The sequence below is a fragment of the Aegilops tauschii genome, chromosome 5, assembly GCF_002575655.3.
Source record: "Aegilops tauschii subsp. strangulata cultivar AL8/78 chromosome 5, Aet v6.0, whole genome shotgun sequence".
Lineage (NCBI taxonomy): Eukaryota > Viridiplantae > Streptophyta > Magnoliopsida > Poales > Poaceae > Aegilops > Aegilops tauschii.
In genome coordinates, this window is record NC_053039.3 from 460,557,349 (window position 1) to 460,579,868 (window position 22,520).

The 22,520-nt window shown below is 44.7% G+C and overlaps 2 protein-coding genes across 2 annotated transcripts; one reads left to right on the forward strand and one right to left on the reverse strand.

The window, feature by feature from the left end:
- The first annotated feature begins 769 nt into the window (after positions 1-769).
- Positions 770-5,571, forward strand: LOC109755576 (uncharacterized). The gene is made up of 8 exons (XM_020314471.4): positions 770-1,371; positions 1,750-1,887; positions 2,001-2,246; positions 2,370-2,483; positions 2,607-2,789; positions 3,250-3,467; positions 4,090-4,562; positions 4,908-5,571. Exons 1-7 carry the CDS (start codon positions 823-825, stop codon positions 4,397-4,399), a joined length of 1,758 nt encoding a protein of 585 aa, XP_020170060.1. The 5' UTR covers positions 770-822; the 3' UTR covers positions 4,400-4,562; positions 4,908-5,571.
- A 1,612-nt stretch (positions 5,572-7,183) lies between these two features.
- On the reverse strand, positions 7,184-10,787 carry LOC109755578 (B3 domain-containing protein LOC_Os12g40080). The gene is made up of 7 exons (XM_020314473.4): positions 10,533-10,787; positions 10,310-10,440; positions 9,110-9,404; positions 8,835-9,025; positions 8,198-8,720; positions 7,892-8,094; positions 7,184-7,734 (listed from the first exon to the last, which is right to left on the reverse strand). Exons 1-7 carry the CDS (start codon positions 10,558-10,560, stop codon positions 7,438-7,440), a joined length of 1,668 nt encoding a protein of 555 aa, XP_020170062.1. The 5' UTR covers positions 10,561-10,787; the 3' UTR covers positions 7,184-7,437.
- Positions 10,788-22,520: the final 11,733 nt, after the last annotated feature.

Sequence of the window (22,520 nt, forward strand, 5' to 3'; positions counted from 1 at the left end):
GGGAGACGAACAAAAGGGAGTTGATTTTGTACACACAACCGCAAGTGTTAGAGTTTACGACTTACCTATTTGTGCATCTTATAAATTAATCAAAACATCTATATAACATGGCTAACCTGCAAGAAATTCATGCAAAACTGCAATCGAGTATATCCTGCACAAAATAAGATACAAACATTCATGCGCAAAAACAACATGGAAGAATATCATACGGAAACCAATATTCAATGAAAACATCGCTCTCTTAACGTCTCGTATTTTTTTCAGCGGCACTATTCAACGCTGATTTTGTCTTTTTCATAGCTCACATCTCGTAACGTGTTTCAAGTTAAAATTTTGTGTGGCAATAAAACATCATCCTCTTAACATCCCTTTTTTTTCAGTTTTTTTGAAACTTCAAAACATCTTTTTTTTGTGGTTTTCATCGGTATTCACCGAATGTTAGTTTCCGTATGATATTCAAAACGATTGTTTTTCTCTTAACACAATTTTATCATATTACTGTCTGAATTGTTCCAGGTGCTCGACAAATCTTGAGAATGCATAATCATAGTCTTTTCTGTGAGTTTTTTTTTGGGTGAACTTTTAAGAATGCGAAGTGCCTGTGTGTTCAATTTTTCAGTTAAAAAACTCAGAATAAGTATGTCATGAAATGCAAATTTTTCTAGACCCCATCTTCATGAAATTCTGCAAATTTGTCTGAATCTTGAAATTTGTCTGAAATTACTGGGGAAAAAATCGTCTGAAATGTGTTCCCTCGAGTTCAGGCTTCGGAGGGAGGCAGAGAAGATAATTCTGAAGCCAAACAGCTCCGCCTCCGCCATGGCCATGGCCACCTTCGCTGCCACTCCCGCGCTCCTCTCCACCCCGCCCCTCAACCCCCCAGCCCCTCCAGTCCGGCCGCACCCGCCCCGCGCCTCTCCCCGCCTCCGCCTCCGCCTCCGAATCCCGCGCCGCCGCCCCGTCACCGCCCCCGCAGCCGCCCACGCCGCCAGCTCCCTCTCCTCCGCCCGCGGCGACCCGCGCGAGGCGGAGGCGGCGGTGGCCGAGCTGCTGCGGGACCACGGCGCGTCGCCGGAGGACGCGGCCGCCATCGCGGCGCGCGCGCCGGGGTACGCCGCCATGCTGGCCGACGGCGTCAGGGAGCTGGACGAGCTCGGGCTCTGGGCGTCCTGGAGCGCCGGGGCGGGCGCGCGCGCCGGCGCCGAGATGGGCGCGCTCGGGTTCGGCAGGAAGGTGTACTTCATGGGGCGGAGCCGGCGCGACGGCGCCGTCGTCCCGCTCGTCGAGAGCCTCGGCGTGCGCCTCTCCTCCGCCAAGCTCATTGCGCCCTACGTCGCCGCCGAGGGCCTCCCCGTGCTCATCCGCAGGGTGAGTGGCCATGGCATACGTTCATGTAATCAAAGTTCCATCTTGGAAGCTGCCCAATCTAGGACATCACCTCTGTATTAGAACAGAAACAGAGTTTACAGCTTGCGCCACTAGGAACTTACTAAGCACCATTGCTTGAGTCGGTTCTGTAAAAAATTCAAACTATCTAATGTAACCATTTACTGCATACAAATTAGAAAATGTGTAGCAAATTTTCGTTGACACTCCTAAATGATGGCATCGCATCTCTGATATTTTAACAGTATGGATTATGGCTGTGTCAGATAAGTTTCTTTCGACAAATGTGGCAATATTTGTTACTATCTTATGTTCAGTAGGTTGCAGCATTTGTTGCTTACGGTTTTTATTCGTGCATAGGCTAAGTTCTTGAAGGAAATGCTGTTTTCAAGCAGTGGCTATGAAACTCTAATCGGACGGAATGCTAAGCGCATGATGGCGCACTTGTCAATACCCGCAGATGAGGCACTCCAGAGTACGCTGTCATTTTTTGAAAAAGTAAGTTTCACAGTCCCAATGATTGGTAAAAGCATATCACTGTTTCCTCATAAAAGTTTCATGGCGTTAAATGTCTCTTGAAATTTTATGTTTCTCGAACAATATAACTGCAGATGGAGGCCAGACATGGTGGTCTGAGCATGTTGGCACATGGGGATGTGTCATTTCCATATCTCATCGAATCATTTCCAATGCTTCTTCGATGCTCAGAGGAGAATCATCTTAAGCCATTAATTGATTTCCTCAAACACATTGGAATTCCCAAGCCAAGGATTCCATCAGTTCTGCTGGCATTTCCTCCTATTATGCTTTCTGACGTCGAAAAGGATATCAAGCGAAGGATTCATGCCTGGGAGAAGGTATACTAAAAGTACATGATTCTCAACTGAATCCTTATGTTTGTGAACGATTTTGGAACCTGCATTTTTTTCTCTCTCTAGACAACAAGTGCAGTAATGTATTATTATTCTTTTTTTTCCTAGGCTGGCATAGAACAAGAATATATTGGTCGGATGTTGTTGAAGTATCCATGGATTCTTTCAGCAAGTGTGATAGAAAACTACAAGCAGGCGCTTTTGTTCTTCAACAGAAGAAAGGTAACTGGGGGAAAAAATCATACTATGCCAACATGGCTTAAGATATCTGTTATATGCTGTGTTTGTTTGTAGTCTATCATAATTGGATACGATAGTGTTCGTAAATCAGGTTCTTGCTTTCAGATTTCCAGTGCATTTCTTGGTACCGCTGTCAAAAGTTGGCCTCACATTCTGGGTTGTTCAACAACAAGAATGAACTCAATTCTGGTGCTGTTTGATGATCTGGGCATCAGTAAGAAAATGGTAGTTCCTGTTCTTACATCAAGTCCACAGTTGCTGCTGAGAAAAGCTAACGAGTTTTTGCAGGTATGTATATTCATTCGCTTTGCTTTTTGTGTAAACTCCATTGGTAGTGGAAAAGCTTCTTTACCTAGCTTTAGCTCTTTTTCTTCTTTTGGCAAATAACAATCTATTGTCAGTAAATATTTTTTTTGTCAGTATCATACATGTTACGTTAAGTTGACATCGATAATAGGTTTCATCATTATATTTTGAGTTTTGCAATTTTATATTGTTGCCCAATTATTCCAAATAAAAATTGCTAGGATTACGACTTAGGAGGCATGAATGTGTGGCCAACCTCTAGTCCTAAATGGTTGACATAGGTTCATAGCATACTTTCCTGTCAGTATGTAGTTGTTACACGGAGCAAGTCTTTTAGTTACATTGTGATCCATATTTAGGGATGATCTTGAGTCATATTTTTACATGTATATCTTCCAGCAACTGGTTATCTTTGTACTAATCGCCCTGCCTCATGTCCCAGGTTGTTTCCTTTTTTGAAGATATGGGTTTCGATAAGAAAGCAGTGGGAAAGATTGTCTGTCGTTCTCCAGAAATTTTTGCTTCAGATGTGGAGAATACCCTCAAAAAGAAAATCGACTTTCTTATTGACTTTGGTATTTCCGAGCGTCACCTTCCTCGTATCATTAAGAAGTACCCAGAGCTTTTATTGTTGGACATAAATCGCACACTGCTCCCCAGGTATGACAAAAATGACATTTGGTTTTATTGCAAAGTCTTAGTCAATGCAGTTGATAAGTGTATTGTTCTTGTAAACTTGTAAATGATGTTAACTCACTGCTCATCTGGCTATGAGTAGTTAGACTAGGCAGGCAGGTACCCTACACTCAATATTTATTTAGTTAGGGCCTTTATGGGTGGTTTTCACCTAATTTTCGCCGAGCTTCATATTACCCTTGCACATAAACACATAATTTCAGATGAGACATAACTAACAATTAGAAAACTGTGCCCAAGTAAAACTCTGTGTTCAAGTTTCCGGCGACCCAGCTACTCCTCATGTAAAGATCTGCTATCAGAACTACTGGCTAAGCAAGTTACACCAACACGTCACTATTGGTAAAACATTTGAAATATGTCCAGTTACAAGATAGAATCAACTGTAGCCTACCCCAACTTGTTTGGGACTAAAGGCTTTGTTGTTGTTGTTCAAGATAGAATCAACTGTGCTTATGATCTCAAGTCATTGTAGTCAATAGCTGGTTTTACTATTTGCTGCTTACCTGAAGTCTAATTATGTGATTTTCGCTAGTAACGCTAAAACGTTGTCTTAATTTGTAAATGTTAATTCTGATGTTTACAGAATGAATTACTTTCTGGGGAAGGGCTTGTCTAAGAAAGATGTCTGCTCAATGATCTCTAGATTCTCCCCACTTCTGGGGTACAGTATTGAGCATGTTCTGAAACCAAAGCTTGATTTTCTATTGCAAACCATGAAGAAACCACTTAAAGCGGTTGTGGAATATCCAAGGTACTTCAGCTATTCTCTTGAGGGGAGGATAAAGCCACGGTTTTGGATAATAAAGAGTAGAAACATAGACTGCAGTCTGACAGACATGCTTGCCAAAAACAATGAGCTTTTTGCTGAAGAGTACCTTGGAATAGAAACATGACCTGTGGCTCCTCTACAGTCAAGCAAAAGTGGTTAATTTCTAGACTTGAAACAAGAGCGGACTATGTTACTGTGTCTGATTATACAGCTTTATGATTCCATCTGGATCCGGGAAGCTGTCTTACAGATGGGAAGCCACTTCTCGAGTCTTCAACATTCAGAAGGTACATGTATTGGTCGTGTTCTTCTTTACTCATTGTTAGAATACCAGTTTGTCGTGATGGGGAGTACTTTTGCAATCGAGGTAACAAACGCCTCAAATTTTCACCATGCAAAGAAGTTCTTCAGTAGTACTCATGGCTGACTTTGCATATCAGTAGAGCCCCAAAATCTGAACTGCATTTAGATACTGGTTTCCACTTTCCAGTGTTCTTCTGGCCTCATTTGCAGACATTTCAATGTTGTTTGTTTTAGTTTTTTCAACCAGCGTGTATTTTCGGTGTCATTTAATGCACAGATATACCTATTAGGCGTGTATGTTAATTTGTTTCGGCATATTATTTTTCCAGGTCTTATATGATAAAGTCTGGTTTGCAACTTGAGAAAAAAGGAAGTATGCTCTCTAACTTTGCATGAATAGTTGAATACCAGCACGAATTATTGGATGGCCACGGCACCATTCTTTCTCTGGGAAATTTTTGGACCTTGTCCGTTGGGATATCCCCTTGAGACCAGTTGAGGAACTGAAGGCCAAACCCGACACCATTGACGACAGAGACCAACTGTTGAAATATTACCTCTGTTTCTATACATACATATGTGAAGCTGCACTTGCTTGTATCAGCAAGAGCGCTGGGTCAGCAGCAAAGCCCAACTCTTGTGCTTGGCATCTGGAGGAAGGTTCTCACATCTGGTGCGTCGCCAACCGACAGGAGCAGGAACTCTGCTCTGTTGGTGCAGTGGATTGGTATGCGCTTCTCGTTGAGGCATAGGAAGCAGGAAGAGGCGAAGGTTGCAAGGTCGGTTTCGCCGCGGATGCCTTTTTTGTTGTTGTTGTTGCAACAGTTTTACCCTTTTGTACTCACTGTATACATGGACGTGCTGTAATTGGATTTGTGATAGTAAAGAGTTGTAGATTTCACTGGATCTGCCTGCTGTATGCTGTTATATAGCTTGTGCATCACCAAACTTTCGTCGAGTACATAATTAATATATGCAACTGAACTGAGATGACCAGCATGTGTACTACAAACACCTTTTCTTTGTGTGTCCATACTTGCCCTTATTCCCAAGTTCACTATATGCATTCTGATCCTTTGCATGAGGTTTAGACAGTGTGGTTCACTGAAGAAAAATAATCCCAACACTCCATATGCAGTATGTACTCGGAAGAAGTTGCTGTGATCCTGCTCAACACATGCTTTAGATAACACATGAGTTGTTTGTAGGGAACAACACAAATGCTCAAGAAAATTTAGTCAGGTGGAGACACATCCAAATCAACAAGAAATCTTTCCCTAATTTAATAATAAAACACGGATTGACTCCTTGGGTTCATCGTCACAATACGCTTCTTTCTGTGATTTTACGCTTTCAATTTGAATTTAATAAGAAGATATATATATATATATACGAGGTGGTACTAATTCGAGGACATATGCCGCTTTAATTTGCCACCTTAAGTCCGAAAACTGTTGGGCCACACGGCCGCCGTGCTGGGCCTGGTCCACTTTTATTTTCCTTCAACTCAGGGGGCAAAAAAAATAGTGTCGGCGGCGTGGGGGATCAAACCTTCCATCGCAAAGGCTGCATCCAGCTGCTCTACTCCACAATTGCATGCTGATTTAGGATTAGGTACATAAGGAAATAGTCCGACATCGTCTGTCCCCGGCTGGGCCTATCTGGCGCCCCTGGTGTGCATATAAAATCAGCCCACCAATCCGTTAATTTGCCTATTTATAAATAGTCCCACCTTGCTATCTTAAATTAAATTCTTCTAATTTATATATGTCTTTTAGGTTTCAGGGTCTCAAGGAGCGACTCGGGAATCAAACTATTTCAAACGATCTAACGGATTAGATCTCAGAGAGAGATAACGAGGGACAACGATGAAGCCAAGGAAGAGAGACCTAATAACTGCTTGACACGTTTGGGAGTATGGAGACATGCTACAAGGATAGCTACAAGATGAATCGTTCTTGGCTCACAGCTACATGACAGCTATGTTTTTTTTACTTCTCCATCTATTTCTGCATATTAAGTCATAAAATCCCTCGATAATTGGTAAAGAGTAGAAGATATGTGCCAGAATCAACAATTCAACACATATAGTTACAAAATAAAAAAATTTATACTGATAAACAACACATCATAATCGACCAAACTTGCATGCAGAAGCGTTTTCAGAATAAAAGAAAATTAATACAAAGTAATATACCCTACTTAAATTAAATAGTATTTTAAGTAAAAACTGATTTGTATCCTTACCGATGGATTCCACTAAAATGCATAATCAATCACTATATAATCAGATTGACATAATATGACATTTTTATTTCGTCGGAGTTGTACAGTTGCAATTTAAATCTAAATAGCTGAAAGTTGTAAGAAAAGAAAATACATCAAAATCACAGCTGGAATAGTGCATTAAAGAGAATGGACCACAACCGGTCATAAAAGAAAATTACATGACTCGGTCACATAATCTAGGATGTATCATACATTGTGTAATAGTGTAAGCTACAAAATACATCCATATGAGAATGTTCTGCTAATATTTAGAATGTTAGAGATTTGCACCAAGTTTATGAGCCATGATGAGCCGTTTCTACTCGATATCATGATGTTGAAAGAGAGATGGACCCGTTGCAACGCACGGGCCCTTTTGCTAGTTATAAATAAACCAGCAATAAAATGAAATCTGTCATCAACAAGAAAAAATAATAATAATCAGCAGCAGCACTAGGACAGGTGGGTCAAGGATTCAGTGTTTCCTATTACACACTAGAGACTTGCAGGTTGTTCAGAATAATCATGAAGCAATCCATACACCAGCTGAGTTAAAATCCATCATTCTTGAGACCACACACAAAGAGACCACTAACTAGATGCTTGAGAGCAAGAGCTAGAGCTGCATTCCGACTTGCGGATCAGATGGACCGTCATCCTGAGCCTCCTGCTGCTCCTGCCTGCCAGTTCGACGAGGAGGATGTCTCCCTCCTTCGTCCCGGCTTGCGAGACAATGTCCTGCCAGAATGAGCAAATCCGCCTCACATTATTATTTTGCTGGATCATCAGCGCGCTACTCCACCGCATATTGCTACCCTCCAGCCTAAGTAGGAGAGGTGTTTGTTCGAGCGGGAGACGACACGCCGAAGCATACTCCATGCAGAAGGCCTGTTCAGAGAAGAGCCCGTCAGTCAAGATGGCAATCCAATCTCTCTCAGGCCGACGATTCATTCAACAAGAAAATGGTTCTAAAATTTGCAAGCTTAATTTTGGATGAGAAATGGACTATGCATATTGCACGTGGTATCTGAAGTTCTGAACTCACCAGATGTGCCATCTTCGAAACATCGTATGCCGTCATCACCTTCACAAAGACAGGGAATTCAGATCCAATCGCCCGGACCTTCTCCTTAACTTTCTCCTCCTGTTGCACAGTTAGCTTCGTCGCCCCTGCTTGGGGCACTATGTAGGACTTGTTGGGCATAGGAGCTTCTATACCGGCTTCATTCGAGTTGCCAGCTTTGTGTCCTGAAAAACATGCCATATTTTCTTGTGGTGAGCATACGACAACCACAAGTCGATAGTCTAAAATATGGCAAATGGAAAGAAGTGCACAGGGCAACTATAATACTATGATCTGATTTAGTAGAAGGGCAGGATGTTGAACCCATCTTCTCAGCTTTTGCACGACAGCTTCGTAGCGGCCTCTGCTCCCTCCTTGACGTTGTAGTGTCTTTTCCCAGGACTTCATAATCAGAACTCAGGTCAGTAAGTTCATTGTCAGAACTCAGGTCAGTAAGTTCATTGTCAGAACTCTGGTCAGTAAGTTCATTGTCCTCAGAACTCTGGTTAGTAACTGTAGGTGGGAGTGGTGGCTTTTCTTGGGCATTGGAAGAGTTTCCCATGGCAAAAGTTTTCTCACTACCGCTTGGGTCAAGGACAAGAACTTTGAGGCGAGCTTCCCCCTCAATTATGAAAATGAGGAAGTCATTCTGTTGTATGCACTGAGAAGCCACAAACCTATGCCACCCAGATTGGAGTACGATTTGATCCTCATTGTGCTTCTTTGCTCCAACAACGTATATACTCTTGTCAAGGGCTACAATCTTGACAACCTCCTCTTTGAACTGGCCCACAAGACTCAGTGGTATGTACTGCAGCATGTACCAAAAAAGAGAGACGAGGTTTAAAAGACAGAATCTTGATCAACATGAAAAGAATAACTAACATAACCAAAAAATGATTTGGGAAAACATGATGCAACTTACAACATGGCAGTCGCTCAAGCTGACATTGCTCTCGTCCATGGCTGCCACAAAAAGAGGAAATTCAGACTTGATGGTATTAGCCCATTCTAGCAATTTATCATCTTGTGCTTTGGTTACAAAGCTCCCGGGCAACATGGTATAGCCAAAGTGGGCTGAGCTATCAACATGTCCAGGATGAGGCACCACTTGTTCTGCACATCAAGAAAAATGTTACAATTAAAATCACAAAAGCATAGAGAAAACATTTAAGACTTGAAGACTCTAATCCACTTTACCATTCAGCACATGATGATTGCAAGGTGGTTGAGAACAGGGCAAAAACTTGTCGCGGCCGGATGAATTGAATATTTGAACCTTAAAGGTTGAATTCCCACGGTACACGAACAACATGGGGTTGTTCTCTTCTATGTGATTTGCATCCACAAAGCCCCGCCACCCAGTCGTAAGAGTTATCCGGCCGAACTTGAAGAATTTAACACTGTACGTGCGACCATCAGGAGTTTCAAGTTTGATAGGCTCGGAGTCGGGGATCATATCTCTCAGCTGGCTTGAGACCTCCCACGGTATGCACTGTCAGAAGATTCACTTTGGTTAGAGTCAGATATAAGTTTCAGCGTCTGTGGGCACTGAGTTTCACACTATATGCAGGAAATGCAGACCAGACAATTCAGATTGCATGCACTAGCAGAGGATGCGGAAAACAAACAAAGCAAAGACTCGTATGCCCGGAACACACATTATAGGCTGAACGGTTCAAGTTTACATTTAAATGAGACGATTTAATTACCAAATTGTCATTTTTGGTGAACATTAATTAATTTATAAATAGCGGACTCATGATATGTAGTGCATCGGCAGTGTTCAGTACTAGTAGTAATTATCTCCACAAGTGGTTCGCACGCAGGCAGTAGTGTACTAAATCACAAGAGCTACTACTAGCTAGCTTCACTTGCAGTATCAACACACATGTGCAGAGTGAGTAGTTGTTTTGCTGCTTCCTCTTCATATGTTGTGAGTCAGTTCTTCCAAGTAAAATACCCTGAAGCAATTCAATTCTATCGTGTATACGCCATCTACTACAGGCACACAACATAGCTAAGAAAGACAGTAAGCATTCTTTTCAGTGAAATTTTGAGCACCCCCAAATAATCATGAAAACCCCTTTCTAGGAGCATCGGAATTTCCCACTTGCAGTACTGACCAATAAACAGTTTGAAATGGCACATATAGTAGTACAGAGTGTTCTTCCTCCTGCTACCTTTTCTTCATCCATATGTTGTGAAACAAATTTTATCCCAGGCAGATTTTAGCATCCGTCACACAGCAACATTTTGATGAAATTTAACATTTTTGTCAGCGAAATCTTGAGCACCCACAAAAAAAAAAAACTCTGAAATTGAACCCTTGGCGTCGCAAGAAATGTACAGAGGAAACTGAATGGATCGAAGGAGGAGGAGGAGGGGTTGTGACCAGACCAGATGATCTTTGTCGTCGGAGGCGAAGAGGAGGAACTGCTTGGTGCCGTGGTCGTGGTTCCAGTAGCAGTAGCGCCTCCACTCCTCGCAGTCACCGCAGTCGCAGCCGGCGCCGCCCGCCCCGCCGCAGCCTGGACATGGACGCACGCACGGCGACCGCAGATCGTGTCAAGAAAAGGCGGCGAATGTCCATGGACGGGGAGTTGGTGGCAGGTCAGCTCACCTGGGTTGAAGAGCTCGCCCATGTCCATGGATCGCCGCCGCGCCGGTGCCCGGTCCGCCGCTGCCTGCGTCGCCGACGGACCCCAATGTGCTTCTTTTCTTTGGTTGATTGATCGTACTGGGGCCCGAGGGTGTGGGTGAAGCGCGCAGCGCAGCGAGCTCCCTCCCAAGCCCGAAAGGGAAACTGCGGCCGGTGGCCACTGAGCGCCCGACGCGTCACCCCTCCTCCCTCTCTCCCTCTCTCCCTCCGTCTTTTGCTTTGCTTGGGATTGGGAGGCTCCTCAATTATTTGACCTACCGCGGTAGATAGGTGGATACAATGCAGCACACACAGACACAGGTAGAGATGCGTGAGGTGATGCTCGCGTACCGTGGTGGTTCCTAAGAGCATCTCTAGCACATCCACTGTAACTCTGCGAACTGCGTTTTTCCGGACATTATACGAGATGACAAAAAAAGGCCCGCGTAGATCCTACAAATGAGGCCCGGCCTGTAAATGTTTTACGGGTGGTCCGTACCGACCGGCACTCCGGTATATATGCTGGCGCAGGATAATTTTAGGGTTCCTATCCGTCATTCCTCGCATCCATCTCCGTCGCAAAATCCAGCCCTCCGGCAGCGATTTCCGGCTCCCCCGACCACCGGATCATGGCGGCGATGGCGTTCGCGGGTGCAGGGCGTGGCGGCGGCGGCGGGAGGGGGGGGGGGGGGTCGTCGCAACGACGACGAGGCCGACGGCTGCTCCCTCTGCCCTCCGCCCTCTGGTGTCGGACAGGCAAAGGGAGGCAGCACGCCTCCATGCCGTGAAGCCCTATAGCGCCGGAGCGAGGGCGTGGGCGAGCTTCCGTCGCCTCGGGTGGTTGTTCGACCCGGCCATCCAGCGCCCACGGGCGGCCGAGCGCGCGTGGTGGGAGGCGAAGGCCGCTGCCACCGCCGGAGATGCGGCTGTAGCCACGCAGTTGCCGGCACTCCGGGAGGAGTATCAGCTCCAACAAACCCTCTCCGACACGCTGATCTACCACACGCTGCACAGCAACGAGCCCCCGCCCCGCAAGGCATCTCCGCGTGACAACGGCGAGGAGTAGATGCTAGTATGAATCATCTAGTTTTAGTACTTTAAGTTTGAACTATCTATGGGTGTGCTATGTGTGGAACTATCTTAGTTGTATGACGAATTATGCTAGGATGATATCTATGGCGCGAACTAGATATTTTAAATGAGCAGGAATTAGCCGGGATCTGTATTGCCGATCCCTCCATCGTCCAGCAAAATTGTTTACGGGACACTGTAAACAAAATTTGAAGGACGGCGGTATACGGAATCTGCTAGAGATGCTCTAAGGACATCTTCACTGGCGATCCTCAAACCTCCCGCATATGTTCGGACCGTATTGTAAACCATCCAACGCAGGTCTGTATTGGTCCACGGCACGCTCCGGATGTACTTTCTCTCGTAACCGGAGACAAACGTGGGGAGCTTTGCGGGCGTCCAGACCGCTCCCAAGCCCGCTTCTGACCACACTGGCCCACCCAAACCCCCCACTCGCCCCTTCCGTGCTTTTTTTTATGCACACGCTGCTTACCGCGCCGCATTCATGCCGTCCTAGAGTACGAAGTGGCCGGCATTGATGCCGCACAATGTGACCGGACGGAGGGCAGCGCTGACCGACGCGACCTCTCGGCAGCCGCCACTTCAATGCGGACGCAGCTTCTCGAGAAACCAACTCTGGGTGCAGCGGAAACAGAGCAACCAAGCACTCGCAATTTTCTCCTAATTATTCATGCATCAAGGTATTTGAACACATTGTACTACTATCTTCCTGCTGATGGATGATGAAGATCGTGAAACCTAATGGGCTTGGTGAATTATTTATCTCTTAGTACTTGCAGAGATGTTGAACACAATTATTTACTTTCGGAAGGGAAAAAAAGTGATCGTACAATATTGAATTCTTCTACAAGATCTTTGTGAGAATCCCTTTCTCTGATGAAAATAAAAAGGCAATCCATGAGCTAGCATGATTGCACGGGTGTCACCCCATGTGCTACAGTGATTAAGAAGCCGATCCCTAGCTTGTTGGCTCGAAGATCTTCATGTGTACATTCATGTCGCATCAAAACCGTTCGCTATTCTGAAATTCCCGGCGCCTCCTACTCTCGAGCATCAAGAACGTAGGTAAACTGTGCATCCGGATACATGAACATGACGTGCTACTATTTTTGATTGATGAATCATAGAGAATAGATGCCTATCAAGGTTTTGACCTCCTTGTGGCACACAGAGTAAGGTGCTATCGTATTGAGAATGAGTGTGGAATGAGAGCAGAGAAGGAAATAGGATACGACTGAAAGGCAGTGCAGCCATGAACGGTGCATGGAACTGAGGATCGATGAAGTTGCAGAGAGGTGTAGTGGTCTCGAGGAGATGAAGTTACAAGGAGCAGTGTTGCGAATTTAACGTAGCTTGATTTAGTGGATCTTGAGTAATAATGTCAGTATCCATATATCGTACAAATGCATGTGGATCTTCTTAAAGTCCCAACGCCGCTCATGTGGCGAAACAAGTTTCGAGGACTGATGGATTGGCCTCTGTGATATACCCTACTGAAGACAAACCTATACGAGATATTTTTTGAACTTAGTAGGGCCTCTGTGACCCGATCACAAAACCCAACCCTGCGATATGGAGCACCCTGCGCTCGGCCGACACAATTACGAATTTCGTAGAGTAGCTCGTTTGCCGTCCAAGGAAACAGAGCATGCATTGCATGCAGCTAGCGGCCCTAGCAAGTAAAAACAGAGGAGGAGCTGCTCTGCTCTGTTTCGGCAAATTGTAAAAACACCTTTACACTTTATTTTGTTACATGGGAATTGGTATCACCCACTTTATTTCTTACCCATATGCATTTATCGGATCAATTCGGGATGGTTGTTTCATTGTGATGCGTCTTTTTATTCCTTCTTATGCGAAAAGCAGGATTATCCCGGTCTCTGCATCGAGCGAAGTACACATCCATCTTTATTGCATTATTTAACAAAACCTTACAAAGTAAACACATAGATCAACCCAAAGACACCTTTCTGGTGAATACTGCCGCCCTACCTACAAGACTGGTGATGTGCCCTAACCTCGTGCCACGCACACCAAGCCGCCCGCCGGCTAGCCGGGAGCACCAACCGGTATAGCAGAACCTAAACGTGTACCGCATGCACATGCTGTAGAATTCGTCACCGTCTTCTTCCATAGTCCCATCTTCAGGAGCAGTCAATACACTAATCTTGCCAGACCCTTCTGCCCTCGGTGCCACCATGGCGCCGGACAGTGCCAGCCTCCTGTGCGTGCCCATCAAAAGTTATCCAGCACCGAGACCCCGCAACATCTTGCCGTCAAGACTCGTCGTCGTTGATACCGTAGATGGCACACCGCTCCACCTTGATCACCGCATGAAAAGCATAGGAGATCTGCACCCAACCACCAAGCGGAACACTTGTCCCTCTAACCGATGTACAACCCCAAAGATGATGCCCCCATGGGGGTGACGATGCAGGAACCTCGCCATGATCCGATCCGGAAAGCCCGAATCTAGCCCCCCCGGGGCATATAAGGAATGCGAATCGCCCCACAACGCTCCCAATGAGGTAACGACGCCTGCGGGTGCCGCTATTGACGGTTCTGGCAGAGGCCGAACCAAGCATTCGCTGGCAAATTCATGCCCATCCCAGGTTGGACCAGTAGATCGACCTCCTCCGCCATCCAGCACGCCCATGGGTGACGTCTGCTACCGGGAAACCGCACGACTGGAGCCGCACCACCGCCTGAAACCGCCGCCCAGCTTGGATGAGCCATCAACGGCGGAGGGGCCCTCACCGCCGGCGTCGTACTCGCAGCTAGGTGAGCAGTGAGTTAATCTATCGTTCCACACTCGTTCCCTCCACTATCATCTTTCCTCCTCTATTCTCACTGCACACTCGTTCCCTTCATTTAGTTATACAAGGCCACTATGGAATATACATTTTTCATCTACACAAGGCCACCAACAGTAATCGAGGCAAAAAATTAATGATTTTTTCTTATACTAGAAACTTGTTTAATACTTGCATGCATGTAGTCATAATGACATTTAGCTACTTCACCACTCGGTTTTCATGCATGCATGCGGTGTATTAGAGCATCTCTAACAGCCGCCCAACGCGCGGCGCGCTAAAAAATAGTTTGCAGCGCGCCGATCGCCTGGTTTGGCGCGGCGGGGAACGCTGGCTCCAGTGGCCGCGGTAAATTTAGCGCGCGCACGTAGCTCCAGCAGGCGCGCTAAAATGCAGCGCGCGCTCTCGCACAAACACTCTGGACTACGGTGCATAGATAAAACGATACATAGTTCAACATAGATAAAAACGATACATAGATATTTTACATAGTTCATAGCATAGATAGATACAAGAACTACGGTGCAACAATAAAAACTACGATGCAACTGGAACCTACTCTGAGTCGTCCTCATCACCCTCGCTGGTGTTGTCCTAGGTAGAGAGCCACACGTTATCCCAACGATCATCGTCTGACGAGAAGAACGACTTCCCACCGGCGTTAACGAGATCGCACTCGATATGGCCAGTGCCTTCCGCCGATCCGCCCGCTCTGCACAGCGCCTTGCCGTCCTCTCCGCCCAGAAGGCGTGCTCGTTGGCGACGTTCTCCGGTGGCGCCGGCGCCACTCCGCCATGGCTCGCTCGTCCTCCTCGGCGATGAGGAGGCGGCGCTGCCGCCGATGGTGTTCCTCACGGTCCTGGTCTGTTATCAGACGAGGCGGAGGGGCGACGGCCTGCGCCTGCTCGCGCCTATAGACGTCGTGGAAGTTTAGCTGCGCGCGAGGCCTCACTAGGCGCCATGCCGCCGAGTCGTACGCGCGGGCGGCCTCGTGCGCGGTCTCGAACGTGCCGAGGCCGAGGCGGACATCGCCGGACCGGATCTCAGCGTAGTACGCGCCGGATGGGCGCTGGCGGTTGCCGCGGTAGCCCGAAGACGCCGTGGTAGGCCGAGGCTAATCGCTTGCAAAATCTCTATGATCAGCCTAAGAGCATCTCCAGCCGTCCCCCCCCTCCCAGGAGGCATAAAAATCCCCGCCTGGAGGCGAGCCGGCAGTAGAATCGGCGCTGGGGGTGGTTGGGCATCCAACCGTCGCCCCCAGGCGCCAATATCGGCCCATTCGCGGCCGCTTTTCGGCCTAGATAAATAGAACAATGGCCCAATATTGGCGATAAACGGCCCACATTCGGTGTGGTTCGGTGTTGAATTCTCAACATAAATAATTTTTTTATCACATAGTTCATCACAGAAAATCAAATAATTCAACAAAATAGTGCAACGACAAATAGTTCAATACAAAATATATATAGTTCAATAAATAAAAACTCACATGTCATCACATGTCGAGCTAGGCGTCGCCCTTGATCCTCCATAGGTGCTCCACCAGATCCTGCTGCAGTTGATGATGCACCTGTGGGTCTCGGATCTCCTGACGCATACTGAGGTAGGCAGTCCAGGTTGCCGGTAGCTGGTGATCAACTTCGGCTAGAAGACCCTGCCTGTAGTATGGTTCAGTGTCAAACACTGGCTCTTCCTGCTCGCTCTCGATGATCATGTTGTGCAAGATGACACAGCAAGTCATGATCTCCCACATTTGATCTTTCGACCAGGTCTGAGCAGGGTACCGGACAACAGCAAATCGAGATTGGAGCACACCAAATGCCCTCTCGACATCCTTCCTGCAAGCCTCCTGCACCTTGGCAAAGTGGGACTTCTTGCCTCCTGACACAGTGTTTGAGATAGTCTTCACAAATGTAGACCATCTCGGATAGATGCCATCAGCTAGGTAGTACCCCTTGTTGTAGTGCCGCCCATTGACCTCGAAGCTCACCGGAGGAGAATGACCTTCAGCAAGCTTGGCAAAGACAGGGGAGCACTGCAGCACGTTGATATCATCGTGAGTTCCTGGCATACCAAAGAAGGAGTGCCAAATCTAGAGGTCCTGTGTGGCTGATACGTCTCCGTCGTATCTATAATTTTTGATTGTTCCATGCCAATATTATTCAGCTTTCATATACTTTTGGCAACTTTTTATACTATTTTTGGGACTAACATATTGATCCAGTGCCCAGTGCTAGTTCCTGTTTGTTGCATGTTTTATGTTTCGCAGAAACCCCATATCAAACGGAGTCCAAACGGGATAAAAATGGACGGATAATTATTTTGGAATATTTGTGATTTTTCGGAAGTAAAATCAACGCGAGACGGTGCCCGAGGTGGCCACGAGGGTGGGGCCCACGCCCACTCTAGGCAGGCGCGCCCCTGACCCTCGTGGGCCACCCGTAAGGCGGTTGATGCTCTACTTTGGCCGCAAGAAAGCTAATTTTTGGAAAAAGATCCGGGCGAAGGTTTCAATCCAATCGGAGTTACGGATCTCCATATATACACGAAACGGTGAAAGGGCAACAGGGGAGAAGGCAGAAACAAAGAGAGACAGAGAGGCAGATCCAATCTCGGAGGGGCTCTCGCCCCTCCCACGCCATGGAGACCATGGACCAGAGGGGAAACCCTTCTCCCATCTAGGGAGAAGGTCAAGGAAGAAGAAGAAGGAGGGGGGCTCTCTCCCCCCCGCTTCCGGTGGCGCCGGAGTGCCACCGGGGGCCATCATCATCACCGCGATCTACACCAACACCTCCGCCATCTTCACCAACATATCCATCACCTTCCCCCATCTATCTACAGCGGTCCACTCTCCCGCAACCCGCTGTACCCTCTACTTGAACATGGTGCTTTATGCTTCATATTATTATTCAATGATGTGTTGCCATCCTATGATGTCTGAGTAGATTTTCGTTGTCCTATCGGTGGTTGATGAATTGCTATGATTGATTTAACTTGCTTGTGGTTATGTTGTTGTCCTTTGGTGCCCATCATATGAGCGCGCGTGTGGATCACACCATAGGGTTAGTTGTATGTTGATAGGACTATGTATTGGAGGGCAAGAGTGATAGAAGCTTCAACCTAGCATAGAAATTGATGCATACGGGATTGAAGGGGGACCAATATATCTTAATGCTATGGTTGGGTTTTACCTTAATGAACGTTAGTAGTTGCGGATGCTTGCTAATAGTTCCAATCATAAGTGCATAGAATTCCAAGTCAGGGATGACATGCTAGCAGTGGCCTCTCACACATGAAACTTGCTATCGGTCTAGTAAAGTAGTCAATTGCTTAGGGACAATTTGGCAACTCCTACCACCACTTTTCCACACTCGCTATATTTACTTTTTTGCTTCTTTACCTTAACAACCCCTACTTTTTATTTACGCGCTCTTTATTTTATTGCTAACCTATCCAGCAACACCTACAAAGTACTTCCAGTTTCATACTTGTTCTAGGTAAAGCGAACGTTAAGCGTGCGTAGAGTTGTATCGGTGGTCGATAGAACTTGAGGGAATATTTGTTCTACCTTTAGCTCCTCGTTGGGTTCGACACTCTTACTTATCAAAAGAGGCTACAATTGATCCCCTATACTTGTGGGTTATCAAGACCTTTTTCTGGCGCCGTTGCCGGGGAGCAATAGCGTGGGGTGAATATTCTCGTGTGTGCTTGTTTGCTTTATCACTAAGTAATTTTTATTTGCTGTGCTTAGTTGTTTTCTATCTTTAGTTATGGGTAGGAAACGCAAAATACCAAAAAAATTAGTTGTACCTACTGAACCAATGGTTGAAAAACCACTCAAAATCTATGACAGTCCTTAAGCTTTTTACTTGGATCATCTTCGATCCCTTTGTGCTCGTGCTGAAACCCCAACCAGCTTAGTTGAGGGCAAATCTTTAGATGAGCATGCTTGTTATGTGCGACACCGTATATCTGAAAAAGGGAAACTTTTGCTGGGTCAAATTCATCGGTTGCAATGCTATGCTTGGAATTTATGTTATTTATATGATTTTACTTGTTGTTCTAAAAACCCTAAGAAACACCTTCCCTACCAATGTGGGTTTATTGATAATGGAATCTTATCTTCGTATGCTAAGGGTGTTTATAATTACTATGATGTTCAACAAATTGAAGAATTTGTTGCTTTTAAGGGTGCTTATGAAATTGCTTCTTTGATTGAAAAGTATGGTGCTACTCTTTACAAATCTGAAAATTTTGCCATACTTAAATATTGTTATGATAATTATGCTTCTAATACCTATGTTGAACCATATATTGAGAACTACTCCGCTGTCCAAGAAGAGACTAATATTTTGCAGGAGTCTATGGAAGAAGAAATTGATGAAACTGTGAGCTCATTGGATGAAAAAGATGAGGAGGAGAGCGAAGAACAAAAGGAGGAAGAGCATTAGCTACCCGTGCCCACCTTCTAATGAGAGTAACTCTTCAACTCATACTTTGTTTAATTTCCCTTCGTGCTTACCGAAAGATGATTGCTATGATGACTATTATGATCCCGTTGATTCTCTTGAAATATCCCTTTTTGATGATGCTTGCTATGCTTGTGGCCAAGATGCCAATATGAATTATGCTTATGGAGATGAACTTGCTATAGTTCCTTATGTTAAACATGAAATTGTTGCTATTGCACCCACGCATGATAGTCCTATTATCTTTTTGAATTCTCCCGACTACACTATATCGAAGAAGTTTGCTTTTATTAAGGATTATATTGATGGGTTGCCTTTTATCGTTGCACATGATGATTTTAATGAATATAATATGCATGTGATTGCTGCTCCTACTTGCAATTATTATGAGAGAAGAACCACATCTCCACCTCTCTATGTTTCCAATACGATAAAATTGCAAGAAACTGTTTATACTATGCATTGGCCTTTACTATGTGTGCATGAATTGTTCTTTTATGACATGCCGATGCATAGGAAGAGAGTTAGACTTCGTCATTGCTTGATATATGTTGCTTTGTGCTCACTACTAAATTACAAATCATTGCTAATTAAAATTGGCTTTGATATACCTTGGGATCCGGGTGGATTCACTACTTGAGCACTATATGCCTAGCTTAATGCCTTAAAGAAAGCGCTGTCAGGGAGACAACCCAGAAGTTTTAGAGAGTCATTTATTTCTGTTGTGTGCTTTTATAAAGTTTAGAAATAAAAATAATGTGCCAAGGTTTACCTTTAGGATGTTTACAATGCTTGTTGGTTTGTGCGGTGCAGGACAGAAACTTTTGCTGTAGTGCGAGATTTTTAATTTTTTACTGGAACGTCAAATGGTTTTGATTATTTTTGCACTATCTTTCTATACAAATTGTTTATTTTTCCTAATTTTGGCAGAATTTTTCAAGTATCAGAAGTATGGTGAATGTTCAGATTGTTACAAACTGTTCTGTTTTAGACAGATTCTGTTTTTGATGCATAGTTTGTTTGTTTTGATGAAACTATCAATTTATATCAGTGGATTAAGCCATGAAAAAGTTATATTACAGTAGACATAATGCAAAAACAAAATATGAATTGGTTTGCAACAGTACTTAGAGTAGTGATTTGCTTTATTATACTAACGGATCTTACCGAGTTTTCTGTTGAAGTTTTGTGTGGATGAAGTGTTCGATGATCGAGAAGGTCTCGATGTGAGAAGAAGGAAGAGAGGCAAGAGCTCAAGCTTGGGGATGCCCAAGGCACCCTAAGTAAATATTCAAGGAGACTCAAGCGTCTAAGCTTGGGGATGCCCCGGAAGGCATCCCCTCTTTCTTCAACAAATATCGGTATGTTTTCTGATTCGTTTCATTCATGCGATATGTGCAAATCTTGGAGCGTCTTTTGCATTTAGTTTTCACTTTTCTTTTATGCACCATGCTGGTATGATATAGTCCTTGGTTTATTTGTAGAATGCTCTTTGCACTTCACTTATATCTTTTGAGTATGACTTTATAGAATGCTTCATGTGCTTCACTTATATCATTTGAAGTTTGGATTGCCTGTTTTTCTTCACTTAGACAACCGCCATTTGTAGAATGCTCTTTTGCTTCACTTATATTTGTTAGAGCGTGGGCATATCTTTTGTAGAAAGAATTAAACTCTCTTGCTTCACTTATATCTATTTAGAGAGATGACAGGAAATGATCATTCACATGGTTAGTCATAAAATCCTACATAAAACTTGTAGATCACTGAATATGATATGTTTGATTCCTTTCAATAGTTTTGCGATATAAAGATAGTGATATTAGAGTCATGCTAGTGGGTAGTTGTGGATTGTCGAAATACTTGTGTTGAGGTTTGTGATTCCCGTAGCATGCACATATGGTGAACCGTTCTGTAACGAAGTCGGAGCATGAGGTATTTATTGATTGTCTTCCTTATGAGTGGCGGTCGGGGACGAGTGATGGTCTTTTCCTACCAATCTATCCCCCTAGGGGCATGCGTAGTAGTACTTTGCTTCGAGGGATAATAAACTGTTGCAATAAGTATATGAGTTCTTTATGACTAATGTGAGTCCATGGATTATACGCACTCTCACCCTTCCATCATTGCTAGCCTCTTCGGTACCGTGCATTGCCCTTTCTCACCTCGAGAGTTGGTGCAAACTTCGCCGGTGCATCCAAACCCCGTGATAGGATACGCTCTATCACACATAAGCCTCATTATATCTTCCTCAAAACAGCCACCATACCTACCTATCATGGCATTTCCATAGCCATTCCGAGATATATTGCCATGCAACTTCCATCATCATCATATACATGACTTGAGCATTTATTGTCATATTGCTTGCATGATCGTAAGATAGCTAGCATGATGTTTTCATGGCTTGTCCGTTTTTTGATGGCATTGCTACGCTAGATCATTGCACATCCCGGTACACCGCCGGAGGCATTCATATAGAGTCATATCTTTGTTCTAGTATCGAGTTGTAATATTGAGTTGTAAGTAAATAAAAGTGTGATGATCATCATTATTAGAGCATTGCCCCATTCAAAAAAAAGGGAGAGGCCAAAGAAGCCTAAATTAAAAAGGGGGGCCAAAGAAGCCCGCAAAAAAAAGAAAAAGAAAAGAAAAAGGGGCAATGTTACTATCCTTTTATCACACTTGTGCTTCAAAGTAGCACCATGTTCTTCATATAGGGAGTCTCTTGAGTTATCACTTTCATATACTAGTGGGAATTTTCATTATAGAACTTGGCTTGTATATTCCAACGATGGGCTTCCTCAAATGCCCTAGGTCTTCATGAGCAAGCAAGTTGGATGCACACCCACTTAATTTCAGTTTGAGCTTTCATATACTTATAGCTCTAGTGCATCCGTTGCATGGCAATCCCTACTCCTCACATTGACATCAATTGATGGGCATCTCCATAGCCCGTTGATTAGCCGCGTCGATGTGAGACTTTCTCCTTTTTTGTCTTCTCCACATAACCCCCATCATATTCTATTCCACCTATAGTGCTATATCCATGGCTTGCGCTCATGTATTGCGTGAGGGTTGAAAAGGCTGAAACGCGTTAAAAAGTATGAACTAATTGCTCGGCTTGTCATCGGGGTTGTGCATGATGTGAATATTTTGTGTGGTGAAGATGGAGCATAGCCAGACTATATGATTTTGTAAGGATGAGCTTTCTTTGGCTATGTTATTTTAATAAGACATAATTGCTTGGTTGGTATGCTTGAAGTATCATTGTTTTTATGTCAAATGATACACTATTGCTTTCAATCACTCGTGTCTTAATATTCATGCCATGATTAGATACATGATCAAGATTATGCTAGGTAGCATTCCACATCAAAAATTATCCTTTTTATCATTTACCTACTCGAGGACGAGCAGGAATTAAGCTTGGGGATGCTGATACGTCTCCGTCGTATCTATAATTTTTGATTGTTCCATGCCAATATTATTCAACTTTCATATACTTTTGGCAACTTTTTATACTATTTTTGGGACTAACATATTGATCCAGTGCCCAGTGCCAGTTCCTGTTTGTTGCATGTTTTATGTTTCGC

Coding starts and splice junctions, on each gene's coding strand:
- LOC109755576 (XM_020314471.4), top strand. CDS start 823: ATGGCCATGGCCACCTTCGCTGCCACTCCCGCGCTCCTCTCCACCCCG. Junction 1,888..2,000: donor CGCTGTCATTTTTTGAAAAA/GTAAGTTTCACA, acceptor ATATAACTGCAG/ATGGAGGCCAGACATGGTGG. Junction 2,790..3,249: donor AAGCTAACGAGTTTTTGCAG/GTATGTATATTC, acceptor CTCATGTCCCAG/GTTGTTTCCTTTTTTGAAGA.
- LOC109755578 (XM_020314473.4), bottom strand. CDS start 10,560: ATGGACATGGGCGAGCTCTTCAACCCAG. Junction 8,095..8,197: donor TTCTACTAAATCAGATCATA/GTATTATAGTTG, acceptor CATGTTTTTCAG/GACACAAAGCTGGCAACTCG. Junction 7,735..7,891: donor TTTCGAAGATGGCACATCTG/GTGAGTTCAGAA, acceptor TTCTCTGAACAG/GCCTTCTGCATGGAGTATGC.